Source organism: Bufo gargarizans, chromosome 1 (assembly GCF_014858855.1).
Source record: "Bufo gargarizans isolate SCDJY-AF-19 chromosome 1, ASM1485885v1, whole genome shotgun sequence".
Lineage (NCBI taxonomy): Eukaryota > Metazoa > Chordata > Amphibia > Anura > Bufonidae > Bufo > Bufo gargarizans.
In genome coordinates, this window is record NC_058080.1 from 46,080,033 (window position 1) to 46,104,895 (window position 24,863).

The 24,863-nt window shown below is 40.6% G+C and overlaps 1 protein-coding gene across 6 annotated transcripts in view; it reads right to left on the reverse strand.

The window, feature by feature from the left end:
* Positions 1-24,863, reverse strand: part of CTNNA2 (catenin alpha 2) — a 1,975,930-nt gene that overhangs the window by 1,780,932 nt on the left and 170,135 nt on the right. For all 6 annotated transcript variants that reach the window (XM_044295267.1, XM_044295273.1, XM_044295260.1 and 3 more), the window contains exon 3: positions 1,705-1,871. In XM_044295267.1, coding sequence (XP_044151202.1) covers positions 1,705-1,871 — 167 coding nt within the window. The remainder of the gene's footprint in view (positions 1-1,704; positions 1,872-24,863) is intronic.

The window sequence follows — 24,863 nt, forward strand, 5'->3', positions numbered from 1 at the left end:
CAACCATAGTGTGATACACACTTCCCAAGTAAAACTGTGATTACCATGCATCCAACAGTCACCAGGGAGTAATTCTCATGAAGACAACAGATCTGGGCAGTATTTACAAGGCTCTGGTTACACTACTTAACAAGCCACAGTGATTTCCTGCAGCTGCCACTAGGGGGAGATCAGTGAAAAGAGATTGTACAGCTTCCATTCTTTAATGGTAACTGTATAAATACTAATGCAGTGAGCTCCCCCTGGTGGCAGCAGCAGATAGCTACTTTTGTAATATACAGTACTATGTGAAAAGAAGTAGATTTAGAAGGGAGATTTATCAGTGTATTTATGCCAGTTGTCTTCACTAAAGATATTGAGAAATATGTTGTTCCAAAATAACTTTTTTCCAATGTAGAAGTTGGGTAAGTTAGGCCCTTTTATTCAAAAATCCATCCATTTAATGAAAAAAATATAAAATTCAACAGAAATCTTATAAAAAGGGAATATAAAGTTTTGCTATGGTGCCCCATTATATCTGTCCTATGTTATTTCATAGTTCGGTTCTAGCTACTACACAAAAGATACCTGCTATTCTCATTAGTACCACAGGGAGGCAGCACCCTAACATATGCAGCCACTTACAGTATATGCAGCAAAAAGAAGAGCAAAAAAAAACCAAACCTATATTTTTATCAACCAGAATTCTGCAAGTATGGTAAGACAAAGTGCCAAACTAAAAACTTCTTGTAGCCCAGCTGTCAAGCCATGAATGTGACAACATGTCTGAGAGTTTACCACTTAGCTTTAGCCCATCTGTCAACCTTTAGGACCTCAAGATAAAGTGCACCAGAGTGATATCAAACTACATCTCTTATCGGGGGTGCATTTTTATATATGTCTCATAGTGGGTTAAAAAAAAGCATTACTCATCCTGATCGATCTGCCACCTCTGATAGTCCGATGCTTCCCTGCTCTCCATTCTCTGGCCGTAGTTTGATGCACAGGAAATGGCAGGAGATGCCAACTCAGACAATCATACTGCAATTATACTGCCTAAGCTGCAGTTTACCATAAGCTCAACAGGGGGTCTGAACAGTTTTCTTTACTATGGTCTTGAGTTTGAAATTATTTATGGGTCTTGTCTAGTGTTTGAACTTAGTTTTGTTGCTATACAGGTAGAGGTCATCATGGAGGTCTGGGCCAGATGGGGAACAAAAAGGAAAGAGAACATCTAATAGGAAAGGACACCTCTGTACCATTTTATGGTTACTGTATGGTGGTATTATTGGTTATATTGCTACTTGTATAGCATACACTTGCCCCTGAGTGAAACATTGAGTGTATGTCAGTCCCTATTGATGTAGGTGTTTCTATGTTCCACTTTTATTATCTTTCCAATGCTGATGGTGAGGTTGACATATTAAGACAGTGGTAATGAGTGTAATCAAATAAAGCAAAATTATGAATAATATGAGGGGGTGTCAATACTGAATTCAGGCTGGGGGGCTTATGTTTACCTAAACTGCTTTTTGGTCTCCGTCCGGCCATGTTGGCTGAGCCGGCATCTCTAGGCATTTCATGTGTATAAAGCCAGGACCAGAAAGTGGAAGGCAATGGCAACCTGGAACATCAGCTGGGGGGATCAGTAAGGTTGAGGGCCCCTTTAAATGCACATAAACAGGCACACTAGACCAAAGAATGAAGAAATCATAGGATACTTACAATTTTTAAATGTGTCAGAAGCCTCATGACGTCCGCCAAGTCTGCTAGTATGAGTAAGCGGGTAACAGCAGAAAGTAGTGCACGGGCCGCCCTCACCATGGTGCCTCGCTTCACCGACGAGCAAGGATCATCTGCAAATTCTGATGAAGCAATCCGCATTGTATCTCCTGTAATCAGAGAGAGAAATATGTGGTCACATCTCCAGAAGTCCTGATGCTCATTTCAGCACTGCTGTATATATGATGTATTATGGTCCATTCCATGTACAGATATCTAGACAATGACTTCCATTGTTGGGCGCCGAGCAGCTACCTCCATTCAGGAGCCATGTCTGATAGAGGTGGCTGCCGGTAGCCAAAGTTTTATCTTTTAGCTCTGTCTATGCATAAGATTAGATGTTCCCACCACTATAAAGATGAATTGATACAGTTTTTAGTTCATAATATTGGACTGAAAATAATAGGGTTAAAAAGTGGACATTCGTATTAAGATAGTCCTCATCAAATATGGGTTTCTGGGAAATATCGCTGCAGGGGGCTCCCCCGAGTATTACAGGGCAGTACCTAAAACCAGCTCTGCCATCCTTCAGAGCTCAAGTGAGAGATGTCCTTCTTTTACACGTGGCACATATGGCGGTACATGACTGACTTTCTTCAGCCTGTGGTACAGATTTATATGATTTTCTTCAGCTAGGTCATATCAGGCAGGTGATGACGCCCTGTTGCCTGCTGTTCCATGACTGCAATGGACATTTCAGTGTCAGCTTTGTACTGTGTGTAAATGTTGTCGGAAGCTCTGACACCAGCTCTGACCATCCCAAGATGTTCAGTAAGTGCTCCAGTCTTAGGGTACTTTCACTCTATCGTTATTATTTTCCGGTATTGAAATCCGGTATAGGGTCTCAATACCCTTGTCCTAATGCATTCTGAATGGAAAGCAATCCGTTCAGTATGCATCAGGATGTCTTCCGTTCCGTCCCTTGTACGGTATTTGACTGGACAAAATACCGCAGCCAAAATCCCAGAACAATGTCGGATATGGCATTCATTTCCATAGAGATGTATTAATGCTGGAGTGTTCCGGAAATTACTGCATCGCCGAATCCGGTTTTCCAGTCTACGTATGCGCAGGGATATAGGAAGAGCTATTTTTAATTTTGATCTAATTCCGGATGATACCGGATGAGATGGATCCGGTATTTCACCAAATCCGTCTAATGGATCCGTGAAAAAAAAGGCTTTCCGTTTGTACACGGCTTTCCGGATCCGTTATCGGAACTGCCTGCCGGAATCAAAAAACACTAGTGTGAAAGTACCCTGAAGGGGCATAATGATGAAGGCTTCAGTATTACATTAGTCCAACGGTTCAGGTAGGTGGAGTGACCGCTGCCACAGGGGTAAACTTTCACCCATGGCAGCAATTCTGAACTTAAAGAGGTTGTCCAGTGTTTAGACACCGATGGCCTATCTTTAGGACAGGTCACTATCACATCCGTGGGGGTCCAATACTTCATAAAGGATCAGCTGTTCTGGGCACTTGAATGGATGCTGAGCTGCCCTATGCCCCCATGCCCAATACACAGATTAGGGGCATTTAAGCCCCACTCCCTGGGTATACACCAAACCCCCCAGGAATATATAAACTCTGCCTGTTTTGGTTAGAAAATATCGAAATGTGCCTGGATTGTCTTGAGACTGTTGGCAACCAGTCCAGTGTATCCAAGTCTTTCATGTCTGGTTCTGTCCAGTGTATCTAAGCCTTTCCGGCGTGAAACTGTCCAGTATCTGTAAGTCTGTTACATGTGGTACCGCCCAGTGTATTTAAGCCTGATGTATATCACAGTGTATATAAGTATATCATGTGAGACATTGTCCAGAGCATCTAAGCCTATCATGTATGATATTATCTAAGTTTATTGCATCATGTGTGATACTGCAACATACTCCACCCCCATGGCCCTTTATTTTTCACATCCCAGGTGTAGGAATGCCGAGAGGTATAGTGTGGCCTAAAATGTCTCTTTATGTGTCACGGTGCTCCTACCTGGATACTGCTGGACCCCATGCTTTGGCTCCGAAGCAATAAATAGGGGGAATAATTGAGGGATAAAAGAATAACTTGAGTCCAGACTTTGAGATAAAGTTCAATGGCAGCTTTACTTTGAATAAACGTTCTCCAAAACAGTTTACAAGCTTTGTCATGGTTCCAGCAGGCTTTAGCATGAAACAGGCAGGCAAACTCAACTCTGCTATATCTCTGTTTCTCTCTGACTCTGCTGTACTCACAGGCTGTCTGTATAACTTAGCTCCTTCTGTATGCTGCACTTCACTTTGTAGTCTGACTCTAGGTTATGCCAGGGAACTTTTCTTCTGGCTCCTGAGGCTTCAAGCTTTGGCATCCATGGCTGTCCAGTGGCATCCATACACTGTCCAGTGTATCTAAGCCTATCATGGATCCAGGAGGGGTGTATGGAGTCTTGTAGACCATGCAATGCTACTGTGGGAAAAGGGTATGCAAATTAACTTATCCTTAGCCAGGATCTCATTAGCAGACATCTCCTAAGTGCAGAGAGAACTGACTGGTGGGTGAGAGGCCTTTTTACCACAGGATCACTAGTCTCCTTACCCCCACTAGGTGCTCTCCACAAGAAGAACTAGTACTTTCAGATCCTCAAAATAGTTCTCTCACCCAGCTAAGCCACTTCTCTCACTGTTCAGTCTTTTTCTTATTTCTCCATCCAGTAGCATTGTTGAGGTGGTCACACATGCTCAGTTCCATCTTTCAACTGCCACCAGCCCTATCTGCTGGAAAAATCTGTGACATTTACAGGGAGAGAGCTGCAGCAGGAAGGAGACACTCCCTAAGAAAGACATGCCCCCTGGCCTGTGATAGGGGTAGAGCTGCAGCAGAAAGGATATGCCCATGAGAAAGGACACATACCCTTAGAAGCCTGCTATAAATAAATCTAAAAGAGCAACTGGAAATCTCTGGATCCATGTGAGGTCTGGAGCTGGTTCTACAAAGATTGTCATATACTAGAGGAGGTCTGATTTTCGCTTTTTGCATCAATCATGGCCTAACCCTTTTACCTGTCAGCTTAAAGTTTGCTATCAGTGTCGCAAAATATAGTGACTCAGTCTCAGACACCCCCCAGTGCCAACCATAGGCACCTCCTTAAGACTGGAGCACTTACCGTACATCTTGGGATGGTCAGAGCTGGTGTCTGCTTCCAACAACATTTACACACAGTACAAAGCTGACACTGAAAAGTCCATTACAGTCATGGAAGAGCAGGCAACAGGCCGTCATCACCTGCCTGATATGACCTAGCTGAAGAAAATCATATAAATCTGTACCACAGGCTGAAGAAAGTCAGTCATGTACCACCATAATATGTGCCACGTATAAAAGAAGGGCCTCTCTCACTTGAGCTCTGAAGGATGGCAAAGCTGGTTTTAGGTACTGCCCTGTAATACTTGGGGGAGCCCCCTGCAGCGATATTTCCCAGAAACGTATATTTGATGAGGACTATCTTAATACGAATGTCCACTTTTGATCCTATTATTTTCAGTCCAATATTATGAACAAAAATTTGTATCAATTCATATTTATAGTGGTGGGAACATCTAATCCCCTGCATAGACCTAGAGGTAAATGACAAAATATTAGCTACCTGCAGCCACCTCTAGGGGGAAGCTCAGGAGGTTATTGTATACTCTTTATACACTGAATTGGGTAATCACACAGTATGCAGTAAGCTCCTAAACTCCCCCTAGTGGTGGGTTCAGGGAGACAAATATTTATCAATTTCCTGTATGGGTTTGCAGGGGGATTTGGAGCTCTGTATCCAAAAAGTGGAGCTTCAGCTGCTATGAAGATATATTAAGAACTGAATCAGTGCAGGATATTGAACCCATCTGATGAGAAAATAAGCAAGGGTAGACATTGCCTTGAAGGAACTATTTCATAGTGATGCTCTGACTTTTCTCTTCAAGGCCATCTAGATTTGAATCGTATTTTGAGGGGGCTTCATGTTTTGACGGGAAAGAAAAAAAAACTTTTAGATTTATTACCACTTGGCCGCTGCAGGGTAAATAAAGAGAAGCAGTCTTAAAAAAATATATAATAATCAATTTTCTAGACCATATAATTAAATTAAAATTTCCAGACCATATAATTGCATCTTCAATTCTGCGGAAAGCCAACAACGTAAAACGACACCTTCGGAAATTCTGATTGATGGGGCGGATAATATGTTATGTTGCTCTCCCGGCTGCAGTGAGGTGGCCGAAAGATTTGTATCGTGTGCTGTCGGTGTGTCACATGGGAAATGGAATAGAATCCCATGCCAGTGTAACTCGCACTTAAAGGGGTTCTCCTGCCGTTAGTAGTTCAAACTAACCTGCGGAAGGAAGCTCTTTTAGGCTAAATGCACACGATCAGGATTGCGTGTGGTAAATCTGCACCGTAGGTCATGTACATTCTATTCTATGAGAATTCTCATGCACACGATGCAGATTTTTTTTTTCGTGCGGATTTTTACCGGCGGTCCAGATTTTAAAATCCACAGCGGGTCAATTTAATTTAATGCTTGTGGCCGGATCTATTCAATTCAATTCCGCATGTAAATCCTCACCAATTGATGTGGAGTGTCTGCACGAATTTCCCTGCGAACACCTGCGGATTTCAGTGCGAAATCTGCGCAAATAAATCCTGAACGTGTGCATTTACCGTTACACAGTGCTTACCCTCCCTCGCTCCCCCCAATGCCGCCATCTCCGATACACTCATGCACACTGTGGATCTGCCACCCAGGTCCTGACCAGATGTGACCGCTTCTCTTCCTGCTCAAGTGTATCGACTATAATGCCACATCCGGTCGGGACCCGGTCGGAAGAGCCCCCAGCATGCAGTAAGTAAGGAAGGGTAAGTACTAAAAAAAGCTTTATCCCACAGATTATTACGAACTGCTAACAAAGTTAAATGGGTGGAGAACCTCTTTAAAGGTTTTTTTTCTAAACCCAAAACACCTATCAGGGACTCCTGTAGTCTAAAAATCCACCTCCCATCTCATCAGAGGCTTGGGATAATGTGATGTTCCGGCTCCTCGCTTTATACTGAAGCTCTGCTTGTTCAGATTGGCTTCCGTGCATCAGCACAAGTCGTCCTCAATTTCATCAGAAAGCCAGTGCATGATGAAGATCATCAGTCAACTGCTCCACCTATACTGAGGAAAGTGTGACCCCTTAAAGGTCTTCTTTTATTTTCCAAAAGCAGCGCCACTCTTGTCTATTGGCTGTGTGTGGTATTGTAAGCTGTCCCCGCATTGTTTTCCCTTCTGAGCAAAGCAAGGGTGTGGTTATTGGATGTAGAGATGAACCGGCCACAGTCAAGCCCTGTTACTCATGGGGCCTAAAAGCCTGCTTGTGATAGAAAAAGACGCCATTATTCTAAAATAAATATGGTGGGTGGGGGAAAGGTGGCCACCGATATTGTATTCTACGCCAAGATCTTCCAGAAGTATCCTCACCTTAGATATTTATAGCATATCCTGATATCCCATCCTCTAGGATCCTCAACCTGTCCCAACCGGTGAGCCAGCCACTGGCCAGCTATGGGAGAAGCAGATGAGTAACATTAATTATCTCCCCTTCTTCTCCAGCGAAAGCCACCTTACCAGGAATGTTGGGGGCAGGGACCCCCATTCTAGGGTTAGATGCTGGTGAGATCCACATCTATCAGACGTTTTTGAAAATGCCAGTGGATATGCAACTAAAGTCTTAGCTCTGGGACAAGGTAGGTAGGCAGATATTACAGCTATCTTTAACCCCTTAAAAGGAATTTTTTAACTGATGATCTACCCACTGAATAGGTCATCAGTATCCGATCATCAGGGTCTGACACCTGGAACCCCGCTGATCAGCTGTTTGAGAAGGCACTGGCGCCTATAGTAGCACGTGGTCTTCTCTCAGCTTACCAAGCACAGCGCCGTACATTGTATAGTGGCTGGGATTGGTATTGCAGCTCAGCCCCATTCACTTCAAAGAAGCTGAGCTGCTCCTAGGTCATGTGACCAAATGAACGTGAAGTCACATGGCCTAGGCTACTGCGAGCGCCGCTGCCTTCTCAAACAGCTCAAACAGTCCCGGGTGTCAGTAGAAAAGTCTCCTAGATCTTCTATAAGGACCAAGGCAAATATTTTTTTATTTTTCCTTGTTATTTTTGCACTATTTCTTGCACATCATCTACAGAGCTGTGCGAGGGCTCCGTCTTTGTGGGGCAAGCTGCAGTTTTCATTGGCACTATTTTGAGGTATGTACAACTTATTGTTCACCTTTTATAAAAAAAAATCTCAGTAGGCAGGGTGACCAACAATTAGTGATTACAATGTTAACTGTACTTTTATATTTTCATAGTATGAACCTGGTGATACCAATAAAATGTTTTTTTTTTTTTTGTGGTTACATATTTTTATATTATTGTAAAAGGGTTTGATTTGAACTTTTAATATATTTTTTTCAAAACAATTTCTTAACTTTTTTAGACCCCCCCAAAAGGGGGGTGCAACTCATTTATACCACAGACTGCAATGCTTTAGTATTGCATTCTATGGTGATTTTGATGTCTTTTTATTTTAGTAGTAGGATCACAATGGCAGATTTGGGAACCCTTCACTAGGCCCCAGGCTGCCATTACAACTGTTAGTCCAGCGCTCCGAGCCTGCGCTGCTGGTCCTACAGGTGGGCACGGGCATCGGGCTCCCTCTTTTTCTCCTGCTGCCATGCGCCATGCTTACAAGCGCTAGCAGCAGGTAGCTTAGCTGTTTTATCTGTGCTCGTGGCAGGGTTTACTTCCTTCTTAAATTCTGAACTGTCGTTAGGGCATGCATGAGCGTGTCTTTCCTCCCTTGTGAGGAAGCATGTACACGCCCTCTATCTCGGGTTCTTCTTCCTGCCCCTGGAAGGCCCCTGAGCAATCTTGGCCACTAGCTTGTCTAGTTCCTAGTGTGAAGTATTTTTGGGAGTGTCTGCTTTTCTGTGTACCAGTCGCCGCTTTTGATTTAACAGATTTTGCTTGTTTGACACCTGCCTCTGACCTTGGACTTCGTTTACGGACTTGGCTTAATCTCTGCCTGCCTCGTCTTCGGACTTCCTGACCATGTCCTTCCCCTCGGTGCTTGCAACGGTATCTCTGACCCCCTGGTCAGCTGCCACTGACCCAGGGACTACTCTGGAGTGGCACCTGGTAACTATCCAAATGACCCAAGCCTATACTCACCATCAGAGGCTCTAGTGAAGACCAGGTAGTTACTTAGTCACACACCTCAAGGGTATAGCCAGTCAGTGGCACAGTGGGTCCACACCGCTTGCATAACAACAATCTATTTGCACCCAACAATTTTGCTGTGGAGGAGGAGCGCTCTCCCTCTGACTAACCTCTCAGATGCCATAGTTGCTATTGATCGCAGCATGTGAGAGCTTAAAGATGTTCTCCAGGCTTTTTATAAACATTCTTCTTTCTTCTAACCTTACCCATTCTTCGCTCGGGTGATACGCATGCATGGTGTGGTTTCCCTTCACTTCAGCGTACTGTTCTGAAGGTGTGGAACCCACACCTATCTGACAGTGATATGCCCTAAAACCCATAATGGACAACCTCTTTAAGTACTTTGCCTCCCTGTCCTACAGCCTAGAACTTTATCCTATGGCTTTTCTACCTTGTGGCTTCAGCAACATTTACACCACAGACTGTACTTTGAATGATACAAAATACTATATATTTTACAACATGTCTTCTTTAATTCTATGAATGTTTGTTTTGGAGACAACTTAGATCCCCTTAACACATACAATGCCTCCTCTTCTCTTTTGTTCTGTCTTTTCTTAGCCCTAGGATGTTTTATAGATTTAAAGTTTCAGATTTTACAAAAAAAAAAAAAAAAAAAAAAAGACTAAATCATCTCTGGATATTCTCCTCCGGTAATTCTGATTTTGGTCCTTTTTTTTATTTCCTAAAAGCTGAGCAGAGGGAACAAAAAGTAACCAAGCAGGAGATTTATGTTACTGTGGTAAGGCTATTTATTCCTGCCTTCATATAAGTAAAACTTGGTAATAATGTACCGCTATTCCGGGCCGCAAGAAATATCCTTGTTGTTATTGTTGTGTTTTTTTTAATTCATTTCTTTCCCCCGGCTTTTCGGTTGCTGTGAAAACAAACATGCAAGTGGGAAATTGCAAGAAATAAAGACTGACTATAAGGCACTGCGGAATAGCCTGCGCTGCTCTGCCTCTAAGTGCTGGGTATGCAGCTGAGCATTATCACATAAGCCCACCAAAAGTATAAAACACTAAAATAACTAGTGAGTGATGACCTAAGTTTGTTTCAGTAGAATCACAGGGGATCTGGGTCCGTAATGCGAATCTAATGTCATTACTGTTACTATCCGGGTCTTTTGGTTCTGTCAAGTTACAGAACTCAGAAGGAAATGCAGACTTAGCAACCCTTAGGGCTAAGCTGTGGCACCTTCAGCGCTTTACAAATATACACAACAACATAATAAATCACCCACATTATGTGCATAACGTTGCCCAAGAAGATGCCCTATACAGAAAAACCTGCAATATAAGCCCTTATAATGCATCTTCATGGGTTGAGAGGGTTCAATGGGGGTACACCATTTTTATTGAACCATAAGATGTCCATTTAGGGGGCATAATCATTTCTGATAACTAAACTTCTAAGCCTAATATTGTAGCTCTCTGAAGCCTCTATGTTCTTACTTCACAAGGACAAAACTTTCTGTTCTATAATTTGTCGTATTAGGCTTGTCATAGGGACATCAGATAACACCAAATCACCATCAATATCAATGTGCACATCTTAACTGGCTTTACAAGTAAGAATGAGAGAAGTGCAGTATAGATACTTATGTGGATTGTAATTCAGATCCATAAAAAACCCTATGAAAAAACTAAACCACCTAGAAAAGTACCAGAAGCATAATAGTATTATTCTTCTACATAGGAAGCAGCATTATGACAGTTACATTGTTGTACATAGGAGGCAGTATTATAGTATTTATACTCTTGTACATAGGAGTAGTATTATAGTAGTTATATTCTTGTACATAGGAGCAGTATTATAGTAGTTATATTCTTGTACATAGGAGCAGTATTATAGTAGTTATATTCTTGTACATAGGAGGCAGTATTATAGTAGGTATATTCTTGTACATAGGAGCAGTATTATAGTAGTTATATTCTTGTATATAGGAGGCAGTATTATAGTAGTTATACTCTTGTACATAGGAGCAGTATTATAGTAGTTATATTCTTGTACATAGGAGGCAGTATTATAGTAGTTATACTCTTGTACATAGGAGCAGTATTATAGTAGTTATATTATTGTACATAGGAGCAGTATTATAGTAGTTATATTCTTGTACATAGGAGACAGTATTATAGTAGTTATATTCTTGTACATAGGAGGCAGTATTATAGTAGTTATATTCTTGTACATAGGAGGCTGTATTATAGTAGTTATATTCTTGTACATAGGAGCAGTATTATAGTAGTTATATTCTTGTACATAGGAGCAGTATTATAGTAGTTATATTCTTGTACATAGGAGCAGTATTATAATAGTTATATTCTTGTACATAGGAGCAGTATTATAGTAGTTATATTCTTGTACATAGGAGCAGTATTATAGTAGCTATATTCTTGTACATAGGAGCAGTATTATAATAGTTATATTCTTGTACATAGGAGCAGTATTATAGTAGTTATATTCTTGTATATAGGGGCAGTATTATAGTAGTTATATTCTTGTACATAGGAGCAGTATTATAGTATTTATATTCTTGTACATAGGAGCAGTATTATAATAGTTATATTCTTGTACATAGGAGCAGTATTATAGTAGTTATATTCTTGTATATAGGAGCAGTATTATAGTAGTTATATTCTTGTACATAGGAGCAGTATTATAATAGTTATATTCTTGTACATAGGAGCAGTGTTATAGAAGTTATATTCTTGTACATAGGAGCAGTATTATAGTAGTTATATTCTTGTACATAGGAGCAGTATTATAGTAGCTATATTCTTGTACATAGGAGCAGTATTATAATAGTTATATTCTTGTACATAGGAGCAGTATTATAGTAGTTATATTCTTGTACATAGGAGGCATTATTATAGTACTTATATTCTTGTATATAGGAGCAGTATTATAGTAGTTATATTCTTGTACATAGGAGCAGTATTATAGTAGTTATATTCTTGTATATAGGAACAGTATTATAGTAGTTATATTCTTGTATATAGGAGCAGTATTATAGTAGTTATATTCTTGTACATATGAGCAGTATTATAGTAGTTATATTCTTGTACATAGGAGCAGTATTATAGTAGTTATATTCTTGTACATAGGAGTAGTATTATAGTAGTTATATTCTTAACCAAATCTCTTTTTATTGAGATAGCAAATAGTTAGAAATTGCCACAGTACAGCATACGCCATACGCAGATGGCATCAGAGTAGTGCAATCAAATATAACAACAGTCAAACAAATGAGGGGGGAAATAAACACACATAGACAAACAGGACAATGGACAGGGACAAAGAAATCACATACAAGAAGAAGGGAGGAAGGGAGAGGGAGGGGGGGGGGAAGGCAGGTCCAATAATGGCAGTGTCGGATAGATCATGACAGGGTCGTTCACGACGCCGGGTGGCGATAGGCTTTCCAGGGACTCCATAGGTCCAGAAAACGAGGGCGAGTGTGAGATTCCCAGTGAGCCAGTTCTTCAAAACGACATATCTGATCCGCTTTCTCTTGCCACATCAGCAGCGTAGGTGCAGAGTCGTTCTTCCACAGCAGAGGTACCAGCAGGCGGGCAGCAGTTAGAAGTAACGTTGGTAGGTTGTTCTTAGAAGGGGTGAGGGACATATTGGGGCACCAAAGCAGGACTAATTGCGCATCTAAACTTATAGGGGAGCCACAAATGCGCCCGATTAGGCTCTCAATCTGTGTCCAGAAGGGACGGATTAGACTGCAGGACCACCATATGTGAGATAGGGATCCCTTCTCTCTTCCACACCTCCAGCACTGATCTGGTATTTCGTGATTAAGATTATGGAGGAATTCAGGCGTTTTGTACCAACGCGTAAGTAGCTTAAAGGAATTTTCCTGTATTTTGATACAACGACTGAATCCATGAGAATTGGAGAGGATAAATGCTTTCTCGGGTTCTGAGAGGCGGTACGAGAGCTCCTTCTCCCAGGCCACTAAAAAGGATAGTACTGGGGGTGTGGAAGAGAGTAACTCCTTGTAGAGAGTCGACAAGGGCTTCTTCGGGGGGATCGGCATATCTAGTTTATTTTCCAACCAGGTGGATTCTTCCGTGCAGAAGGGAGGGAGTTTCAAAATCGCAATATCTTTGCGAAAGGCAGCAAGAGCCAAGAAGGATTGCTTTTGAACCTCAGGTAAAGCCCGAATCGTGTCCCATGCCAAGTCCCCACTCGCAGATGCAACTTCCTGTAGTGTGTGGTTAGACAACTGATACCAAACACCTGAAGGGGCAGTGGTCTTAGGGTGAACTAAGTTTTGTAATAAGTGCAAAGGGAGTGAATAGTAGTTATATTCTTGTACATAGGAGGCAGTATTATAGTAGTTATGTTCTTGTACATAGGAGCAGTATTATAGTAGTTGTGGTCATGGCATACGGCCAAGAGATATCCGAAGAACCCTAGGGAGAGAAACAACAGGAACAACCTAACCCAGGCGTGTCTTAGCTGACCAGACTAAATGGCTTGTTGTGTGCCTTAAGCCATGATCGTGGGTAGGCCTATAAGTGGGCATACCCTGTGGAAATGAGAAGATAAGGGAGGGAGGGTGGGGCACCTGAAAACACACGCCTGTGAGTGAGGGTGTGGCTCGTATATGAAGAGCCCCCGCCCCTCCCACAAATGCAGGCTGACTAATCAGCCTTACCAACTTATATACTTGTACATAGGAGGCAGTATTATAGTAGTTATATTCTTGTACATAGGAGCAGTATTATAGTAGTTATATTCTTGTACATAGGAGCAGTATTATAGTAGTTATATTCTTGTACATAGGAGCAGTATTATAGTAGTTATATTCTTGTACATAGGAGGCAGTATTATAGTAGTTATATTCTTGTACATAGGAGCAGTATTATAGTAGTTATATTCTTGTACATAGGAGCAGTATTATAGTAGTTATATTCTTGTACATAGGAGCAGTATTATAGTAGTTATATTCTTGTACATAGGAGGCAGTATTATAGTAGTTATATTCTTGTACATAGGAGCAGTATTATAGTAGTTATATTCTTGTACATAGGAGCAGTATTATAGTAGTTATATTCTTGTACATAGGTAGTATTATAGTAGTTATAATCTTGTACATAGGAGGCAGTATTATAGTAGTTATATACTTGTACATAGGAGGCAGTATTATAGTAGTTATATTCTTGTACATAGGGGCAGTATTATAGTAGTTACATTCTTGTACATAGGAGGCAGTATTATAGTAGTTATATTCTTGTACATAGGAGCAGTATTATAGTAAATATATTCTTGTACATAGGAGGCAGTATTATAGTAGTTATATTCTTGTACATAGGAGGAAGTATTATAGTAGTTATATTCTTGTACATAGGAGGCAGTATTATAGTAGTTATATTCTTGTACATAGGAGCAGTATTATAATTGTTATATTTTTGTACATAGGAGGCAGTATTATAGTAGTTATATTCTTGTACATAGGAGCAGTATTATATTTGTTATATTCTTGTACATAGGAGCGGTATTATAGTAGTTATAGTCTCGCACATAAGAGCAGTATTATAGTAGTTATGTTTTTGTACATAGAAACAGTATTATACAGTAATAGTTGCAAACCGGATTCCAAAAAAGTTGGGACACTAAGCAAATTGTGAATAAAAACTGAATGCAATGATGTGGAGATGGCAAATGTCAATATTTTATTTGTAATAGAACGTAGATGACAGATCAAACGTTTAATCCGAGTAAATGTATCATTTTAAAGGAAAAATACGTTGATTCAAATTTTCACAGTGTCAACAAATCCCCAAAAAGTTGGGACAAGTAGCAATAAGAGGCTGGAAAAAGTAAATTTGAGCATAACGAAGAGCTGGAAGACCAATTAACACTAATTAGGTCGATTGGCAACATGATTGGGAATAAAAAGAGCTTCTCAGAGTGGCAGTGTCTCTCAGAAGCCAAGATGGGTAGAGGATCACCAATTCTCACAATGTTGCGCAGAAAGATAGTGGAGCAATATCAGAAAGGTGTTACCCAGCGAAAAATTGCAAAGACTTTGCATCTATCATCATCAACTGTGCATAACATCATCGGAAGATTCAGAGAATCTGGAACAATCTCTGTGCGTAAGGGTCAAGGCCGTAAAACCATACTGGATGCCCGTGATCTCCGGGCCCTTAAACGACACTGCACCACAAACAGGAATGCTACTGTAAAGGAAATCACAGAATGGGCTCAGGAATACTTCCAGAAACCATTGTCAGTGAACACAAACCACCGTGCCATCCGCCGTTGCCAGCTGAAACTCTACAGTGCAAAGAAGAAGCCATTTCTAAGCAAGATCCACAAGCTCAGGCGTTTTCACTGGGTCAGGGATCATTTAAAATGGAGTGTGGAAAAATGGAAGACTGTTCTGTGGTCAGACGAGTCACGATTCGAAGTTCTTTTTGGAAATCTGGGACGCCATGTCATCCAGACCAAAGAGGACAAGGACAACCCAAGTTGTTATCAACGCTCAGTTCAGAAGCCTGCATCTCTGATGGTATGGGGTTGCATGAGTGCGTGTGGCATGAGCAGCTTGCATGTCTGGAAAGGCACCATCAATGCAGAAAAATATATTCAGGTTCTAGAACAACATATGCTCCCATCCAGACGTCATCTCTTTCAGGGAAGACCCTGCATTTTTCAACAAGATAATGCCAGACATTCTGCATCAATCACAACATCATGGCTGCGTAGGAGAAGGATCCGGGTACTGAAATGGCCGGTCTGCAGTCCAGATCTTTCACCTATAGAGAACATTTGGCGCATCATAAAGAGGAAGGTGCAACAAAGAAGGCCCAAGACGATTGAACAGTCAGAGGCCTGTATTAGACAAGAATGGGAGAGCATTCCTATTTCTAAACTTGAGAAACTGGTCTCCTCGGTCCCCAGACGTCTGTTGAGTGTTGTAAGAAGAAGGGGAGATGCCACACAGTGGTGAAAATGGCCTTGTCCCAACTTTTGGGGGATTTGTTGACACCATGAAATTCTGATTCAACATATTTTTCCCTTAAAATGGTACATTTTCTCAGTTTAAACTTTTGTTCCGTGATTTATGTTCTATTCTGAATAAAATATTAGAAGTTGGCACCTCCACATCATTGCATTCAGTTTTTATTCACGATTTGTATAGTGTCCCAACTTTTTGGGAATCCGGATTGTATATTTGTGTACAAAAGGTAATATTATAGTACTTATATTTTTGTTCATTAGGGCAGTATTATAATAGTTACATTCCTGTGTTGCAGTTGTTATATTCTAATTCATAAAATGTATTATAATAGCTATATTGATAAAAGTATAATAGTTAAAGGGCATAGGGTATTCCATAATTGGCTGATAGGTTTGGGTCCCAGAGAAGGGGAAATCGGACCCCATCTCTTTGAATGAAGCAATCATTTCTATGGGAGTTCAGGAAATAGCCAAGCAAGCGCACAATATTTTTGAAGATTTTTATTTGCATTTTATATAATTAACTTATAGGCTTACAAGGAAAAATCTCCAGTATTAGTGTTAGTTGTTAGTAGTCATTAGCAGAAGTTCCTAGATGGAGAATTGCTCATTACGATACCGATGAGATCTTAACATGTGACAAGTTACTTTTGCGTACCTATGAGATTTCTTAGTGTTAGACTCATAAAACATGGCACTATTTCTCCCAGAGCACATTTCTATGTCTTCCAGATGAATGATTTATTAGTATTTAGACTTTTTATTGGGTTTGATGGTATTTTATTGAAAGCCCCGCAGCTACTTAAATCCACTCTGGCATTTTAAGCTATCAAAGACCGACCAATAAAGTAAAAGAGAATGGGAGTCGTATATCAGGTTAATACTACATTTCTTTATATAAGTTTTCTTTTTCTCATGCTCTGCACTATTAAAGGGACATTGTAAAAATACTATGGTGGTGAGTGTGGTATTATTGTAACTATACTATACTATAACTCACAGCGGTGACCTAGCTCCAAAGATTTCAGATGCTAAGGTAACATTAAAGGTCTGTAACATTATGCTCCATTCACATTCAAAGCTGCATTCAGCATTTTTAAAATTAAAATTTTAAATTTTTTTTGTTGCATTTGAAACTTAGTGTCTGGAAATAGAAAAGTTATCTTTGGTACATCTGTCCAGATGTAACATTAGTCATCAAGCTGTGACGGATACATCCTATTGTCATAATGGGGTCCGCTGGGTAATATCATTTAAACAGGAATGACTAGTTCTATGAAGGGGCCAATGCAGATGTTAACAGAGCCTTAAAGGGGGTTGCCTGGGCTTTTACTATCAATGACTTATCCTCAGGATAGCTCATCAATATCAGATCGGCGGGGGTCTTACACCTGGCGCTCCCGCCTATCAGCTTCCTGTTCACCGCTGCTGTCTATGGCAAAGCAGCAGCAGACAGGAAGAGAGACGGGAGGCGCCGTGTGCACCGTCTCCTCATACAGCTGATCGGCAGGGGTCCTGGGTGTCGGACCCCCGCCGATCTGATATTGATGACCTATCCTGAGGATATGTCATCAATAGTAAAAGCCTGGAGAACCCCTTTAATAACCTTTCCAGAGGATAATAATGTAATGCACCACAGATAATTAGTAAGGGACACTACATGATCTGTCACTTGCTAATAACCATATAACATTAATATGCGCTAGTATAGTTCATAACTGATACATTGCCGATTTACTGTATATAAATACATTTGATTTTCTCTGCTGCGTACAAAGAAAAGAAGGAGCTCTATGGTAAAAATCATCGTTCCCCATCATGGTGCTTAGTTTTGCCACCTTGGCCAAAAGGACTTGTTTTACTCTTTCCATGGGCCATGGGCCAATTTGGTGTCCTCTTGCAGTTCCTCTGGAGAGGATAATCTCACCTTATACCAAGGGGAAGAAACCAGGACTGGACCCTTTATCTCCAAGCCCCCCATATCAATATATGAGCAGTTGGCTGGCATCACAAGAATTACCTCTTGGGACAGGTATATCTAATTTCTCCAGTTCCCTTTAAAAGGGTTGTACAGTTTTTATTTATTTATTTATTATTATTATTATTATTATTATTTCCCCCCAGCCACCCATACATGAAGGAAACCATTGTTACTTGCTCTCGACCACTCGGTTCTGGCTCTGTGGCCCCGGGGCTCTACAATACACTTCTGGTCTCTTCTGTCAATCGCTGCACAGACGGGTTTGACCCAGCAATGACATTCTGCTTCGTGAAACGTCATCACTACAGCCAATCATTGCCTGGAGCAGGTCACGTGGCCCAATCGGAGCAGAAGTTGACAGATGGAGACCAGAAGTCCAGTGATGAGAGCCCAGGAACAGAGTAAAGCTCTAGGAGCTAAAGAGCCAAAATGGAGAGGTGAAGATCATTTACGTATGGATTTCCTCACAGGTACCATGACCGTGATGGGGTGGGTTACATTTTTTTTTATAAAGACATTGTTTCAGGGTAGACATTGTTGGCATATATCATGTGCTTCCAAGCCATATGCTAGAAGGAAGCGGCAATAGCTCTTGGAAAAGTGTTGCACCGCTTTGTCTCCTGACAACTCCATTCATCTTTCTCCAAAGGTCGCATGGTCAGCCCGTATAGTCAATCGCCAGCCATGTAGCCTGCCGGAAAGGTCAAGGAGATAAAGTGGCATGGTGCTTTGCTACTGTTGTTGACAGAAGTGTTGCGTTCATACATGCCACTTATGCCTATGTCCACATACTTTTGTGTTTGCAAAGTCATCAAACTGAAGAGATCAAAAATACCACCAGCCATCCAGATACCATGGAATATTAAAGTCACAGAGTCAAATAATGGTCTGATTAAATGCAGGGATTAATAAAGGCTATGGGCAACTTTGGAAGCAATTCTATTTATTATTATTATATTATTATTTTTATTATTATTTTTATTATTGTTATTATTATTATATTATTATTATTATTATATTATTATTATTATTATTATTATTATTATTATTATTAGTAGTAGTAGTAGTAGTAGTAGTAGTAGTAGTAGTAGTAGTAGTATTTTGTACCTATTTTGAGCTAAATATATATATATATATATATATATATATATATATATATAAATCCCAGGTACCTGGGTGAATAAAGGTTCACTTGTTTTTCTTCTATTGGAGTGCCGCTCATTTTTCTGGATTTACACATCGGGGTAAGAAGCCTATTCCCCTAGGGACGTGCACCCTACCTTTTGCAACAAAAAGCACCAGTGCCGCCATTTTTTCTTGAACTATATATATATATATATATATATTTTTTTTTTTTCAATTGGCCTTTACAAAAAATAAAATGGATTTCTCTGTACAGGGTTGAAATACCCTAGTACCATCAGGGAGCTCAGCTGATGGCTCATGTGAAGCTTATCTCTGATCTCCTCAGAGCTCATATACATTTATTATAGCTCAAATCTGATCTTACTGGTAAGGACGTGGCTTAAATAAGTGTTTATGAGCTGTTAGTAATTCAGAGATAAGAATTATACATAGCGGTCAGATGTGTCCGATGACGCACAAAGTGAAAGTAAGATGCTCACAGCTACAGTAGGCAAAAACTTTACCCTTTATGGCAAAAAATGCAGAAAATCTTTAATAAAGACCAACTGCTCATATAGGGGGTCATTTATCAAACAGAAATACGACTAAATTAGGCGTATTTCTGGAGCAGATTGCAGCTCAGGCCAGGTCTTAAAAATTGGATGTGTCGTGGCCGGGGAGGGGCCGATAGGCCCGTCTCATTCATAATTTTGTGCGCCTGTTTTAGGTATAGAAAATGGTCTAATTATAGGATAGCAAGGAAGTTGTCTTACATTTAGAAGCCGCGGTGGATCTGCACAAGTTATGAAGAGGCCGGCGTCTCTACATATCTTCAGCGGATCGCCCGCCAGGTATAGGGCTTAAACGTCGGTCTTAATTAATGACCCCCATAGTGACAAAAAAAGCCCCCAAATCAGGCAGCACATGCCTTCTATGGTTGGTATCAGATTTAATACGTTTGATAGCTACTGTGGTAATATTGAAGGAAGATTTTACTAATGTTCTGTATTTTGCTGCCCCCTATGTAAAACATCTGGCCCAACGTATGTCATTGTGATTTACACCATCTTCTAATGCCAGCTTCTCTGTGGTTAATATGCTGTGCTTATATATAATCTATAGAAGCTAGGAACACATGATGACAATCCGGCACAATTCATCTGTAATTTACTTGTTATTTGTTCTCGAAGAGCGACAGCATGCCCAGCTAAGATGTCATTTTACTGAAAAAGGGCTTATATAAAAACAATAGTGTGTAATACATTGAATATGTTTTATTTCATTGTAGTACATTCCCATACAGTCTTCACAAATTGGTAGATTAGTATATTTTTGGGTATTTTTTCCTTAAAATTATAGTATTCCTGCCAATCAAAATTTATCACTGACCTGACTGTATCACAAGAAGAGATTGCCCCAGTCACCTATCCAGGCTTGGTTTTATAGAAAGCCCACTTTATGCCATCCACAGATCCCCCCCATAGCAGTGTCATCCACAGATCCCCGCCATAAGTGTTTGGATCACTTTGTTTCTTACACCGTTAGCACAATTCTTATGTACAGGATTCGTAGGATTCGAGATTCGAAAGATTTGATAGATCCGATTCGAATTCGAAAAAAATTGTATTCGTCCCACCTATAGTTTTTATCATAGCTTTAAATTCCCTGAATTAAAAAAAGTTGGCCTCTGAAAAAGCAAAAGGGGCCACTCTGCCCAAAAATGGCAATTTTCTAATGTGCTGCAGCTTTGTCATAGAAATCAGTGGCAAAAACAGTTTGAGGACCCTCATTTGCTATGACATTTTCACTACCTGGTCCTATCAACCAAAGTGCAGAGGGCTCGGCAGTTGCAGAGAGAGCGGAGCCTCTAGGTGTAATGCCAGCGCCCCCGCTCCTAGAGGCTCATTTGCATACATTAAAACTTAATTTTTGTCAGCAATGCGGGCACATATGAACATGGGACCAACACAGATGCCTTCAGCTGAAAAAGTGCACATGTAACAGGCCAGCCAGTGCTATAGATGCAAATCTGCTGACTGATATGGAATTGTGCAAACCAAAATTGATGTGCCAAAAAGTATTTCATGGGTAAAGCTCTTTTAATATCCCCTAATTTTTCAAGGTTTGGCATAAGGTGCAAATGAAAAGACTTTTGGAATGTGAATTTGTGGGGGTAATGAGCAAGTGACTTAATTATTGGTGGAATCTTAGAAGGATAAATTCCTCTTCTCCACCATAGACATGACTTCAAAAATGTACTATACAGGTGGCTACTATGGGGCCTGAGATAAGAGAGATCTCATTCCATGTTGGTCTCATGGTCTGTTCCAAATTTTATTGGGGAGTAAGTAAGAACGTATACATGGATTTGATCTACATAGCTGATGCAAATAAATAAAAAAAGTCATAAAAAGGCATGGGGCAGAAGCATAACTGAAGCTCCGGGACTCCACTCCCTACCATGTGCCATTCAAAATACTAGTGTCTTCCCTAGAGTAGAGCTAATCTAATCCAACGAAGTGGAATTCAATCTGAATTTCAGGATAAATTCGATTTGCAACAAAGCTGAATTTCCATGTGCTTCGTGGTAGCAAATCGATTTAACCTGAAAAAAAAAAATCATAATTATCTTCTCCATTTGCTCGGGACGGGCTGGCCGGCACCATCTTGATTGAAGATCTCGGCTGAAATCCCGTATAACGTCATCATGTCGGCAGGCGTGACAACGTCATCTTCAAGCAAGAAGGCAGCGGCCAGCCCATCACGACCAAATTGAAAATTTGATTTGGCATCTGAGGGGTACAATGATTGGGAGAGGCGCCATCGCACCCGCTACTTACGCTTGAGATTCGTGAATAAGTAATTCCTCACAAAGCAAATTTTTTTTGTAAAATCCTGAGAAGCAGCCAAATCTAATTTTCCAAAACTTTGCTCAGCTCCAGTCTTCCCATATGCTAGAAGTTCCATTTGGTCTGCAGAGGTTCAGGAGCTTGTGGCGAGTGAAATCTCGGCACCCCCTATAGCTACGCCCCTAGATATCAACATCTGAACCTCCTGTGTCAGGGGGTGTAGAATCTAGTGATGTCAAGCAGCACCTGAAAGGGTTCCAATGTTTAATCTTTGTTAAAAGGCCACCTGCATCCTCCTAAATAAGCCATGCAACAAACACTCCACAGGAACATCCTGGTTTAATTGGGAACATACGATTTTTTCTTTTCACTTTATCCCCTGTTTGTCCAACCAATATCCACAGAATTCCATACAAGACAATAATGAGAGCGTACGAGTCACGCTGTCAAAAAAGGTTACACTTAACAATCCGCACGACTGCACTTTGTTATCTTAATCACATTTGGTACAGAACGATGGATGAAATAAGAATGGAGCCTTTTAAAAACAGCTCAGGATAATTTGTACCGACATCCACTTCCATTGCCCAAAGACGACATAACCTTGTCGATAATACAAGCCTGAACTTTACAATTCTCTCTCTCTTTATAGCTATGGCGTAAAAACAGAGATTTAATAATGTTATAGAAATGTGACCATTAAAGCACACCATTCTCCGGTTATACTGGGGAGCCTTCGATGCTCAGGAGGCAAATCACCCACATGAGTAACTTCCTTTATTGAAGTATATTTGCTCAAGGGATGGCATAAAACGTTCAACTTCAGGAAACATGGAGCTGGTAAATATTGTATGGTCATTGGCGTAGGTTTAGTGTCCATACACTTCTGCTGTATGGACACTACTTAACATTTTGTGGGACCTATTGTAGGTAAAACCACTACCATACAGAAATGTCCACCCTAACTTTAGCTAAAAAGGACTTCAATTTCTCATGTAAAACGTTGAACACAATATTGTGACATAGTAAATTCATTGCCTGCTTAAATTTGTCCTAAAACTAAATCCAATTTTCATACAACTGAACATATCCGGTAATTGTTGTATAGTCCTGCACGTCGACGTGGAGGAATTTTAGCCCATTCCTTCATACAAAATACAGATCTAGCCGAGCTAAAATAGATGGTTAACGCGTTAAGTAACCAATGTCAAGAAAATGATAATTGACTTTTTCAATGGATTTCAGTGGCTTTTGTCATGAGATAAGACTGTAACATGTTATGATAGTCAATTTAAGCTTGGCTACATCTGTAGCTTAAAATTCCGTTTTTTTGTGAGTTTCTCCAGGTCTTTAGGTCCTTCTATTGGAATAGGATCTGAACGTTGATTATGCCATTCCAAAACGTTACCATTATCCTACGACTTGTATTCTTAGGGTCGTTGTCTTCCTGCATGATCCACATTCTCTTAAGATTCAAATGACAAACAGATGTCCTGACTCCTGACATAATGCTTCTCATTTAAACCAAAACATTATTTTTCAGTCTCATCTGTCCACAAAACATTTATCCAATAGCCTTCTAGCTTGTATAGGTAAATGTTAGCAAACTGCAGATGGGTATTAATGTTCTTCTTGGAGAGAAGTGGCTTTATTCTTGTAATACTACCATGCACACCATTGTTGTTCAGTGTCCTCCTGATAGTAGACTGGCTATAGACTCCACCAAGAAAAATCCCAGTAAGCCAATGCCCCGTGGGCTTACTGTCAGTGCTAAGTGGGCCACCTGTGCCCCCTCCCCCACACAGCCGTCAGTTGGGTACATAGCAATCTAATGCCATCCTACACTGTGATATTAGGTACTGCTGGGGCAGTATATTGTACTACACTGTGGTATTTGGTTTTGCCGGGGCAGTATATTGTGTTGCCCTGTGGTATTTGTTTCTGCTGGGGCAGTATATTGTACTGCACTTTGGTATTTGGTTCTGTTGCCCCTCTAAGGTATTGCTGTCCCAACCTACTTGAGTGGACCCCTCATTTGTGCCCGCCTTCTATTAATTTGGGCCTGCCTACAATGTGGGGCCACTTTTTTTTATTCCAGGGTAACTTAAAATTCTCAGTCCAACCCCTGTGGACCATTGAACTTTAACATTAGCTAATGTGAGAAAGGCCTTTAGTGGCTTAGGTTCCTTTGGTTCCTTTGTGACCTTGCAGAATATTACACGCCTTTGACTTGGGGTGATTTTTGTTTGTTGACCACTCCTGGGAAGGGTAATAATGGTCTTAAATTTCTACCATTTGTAAATATTCTGACTGTGGATTGGTGGAGTCTAAACTCTTTTTTACAAAAAGTTAAGTTTTTACAACTTTCCCCAGCCTGATGAGCATTAACAACTCTTCTTCTGAGGTCCTCAGAAATGTCCTTTGTTCGTGTCATGATACATTTCCACAAACTCGTTATGAAGACCAGATTTTATAAATCCCTGTTCTTTAAATAAAACAGGTGGCCGACTCACATATGATTGTCATCCCATTGAATGAACATACCTGACTCTAATTTCACCTTCAAATTATCTGCTTAAAGGTTCCCATACTTTTGACTCTCACAGACATGTGATACTAAATGATTTTCCACAATAGATGCAATAAATGACCAAGTCTATTTTTGATTTGGTTGTCTTCATCTACTTTTAGAACTGGGGAACAACTGAGGAAAGAGCAAGTCTAAAGCTCCAAAATGCGTACAGTATGGTTTGGAGAACCTCTATGTGCGAGTACCCCTATGTGAACTTTTAAAACCTCATCTGATGGAGCGCTCCAGGAACTCAATAGCTGACATGTTATATACACAAGGAGGGAGTCAGGTGGGTGCAGTCAGCCGACTGTCAGATACTTCC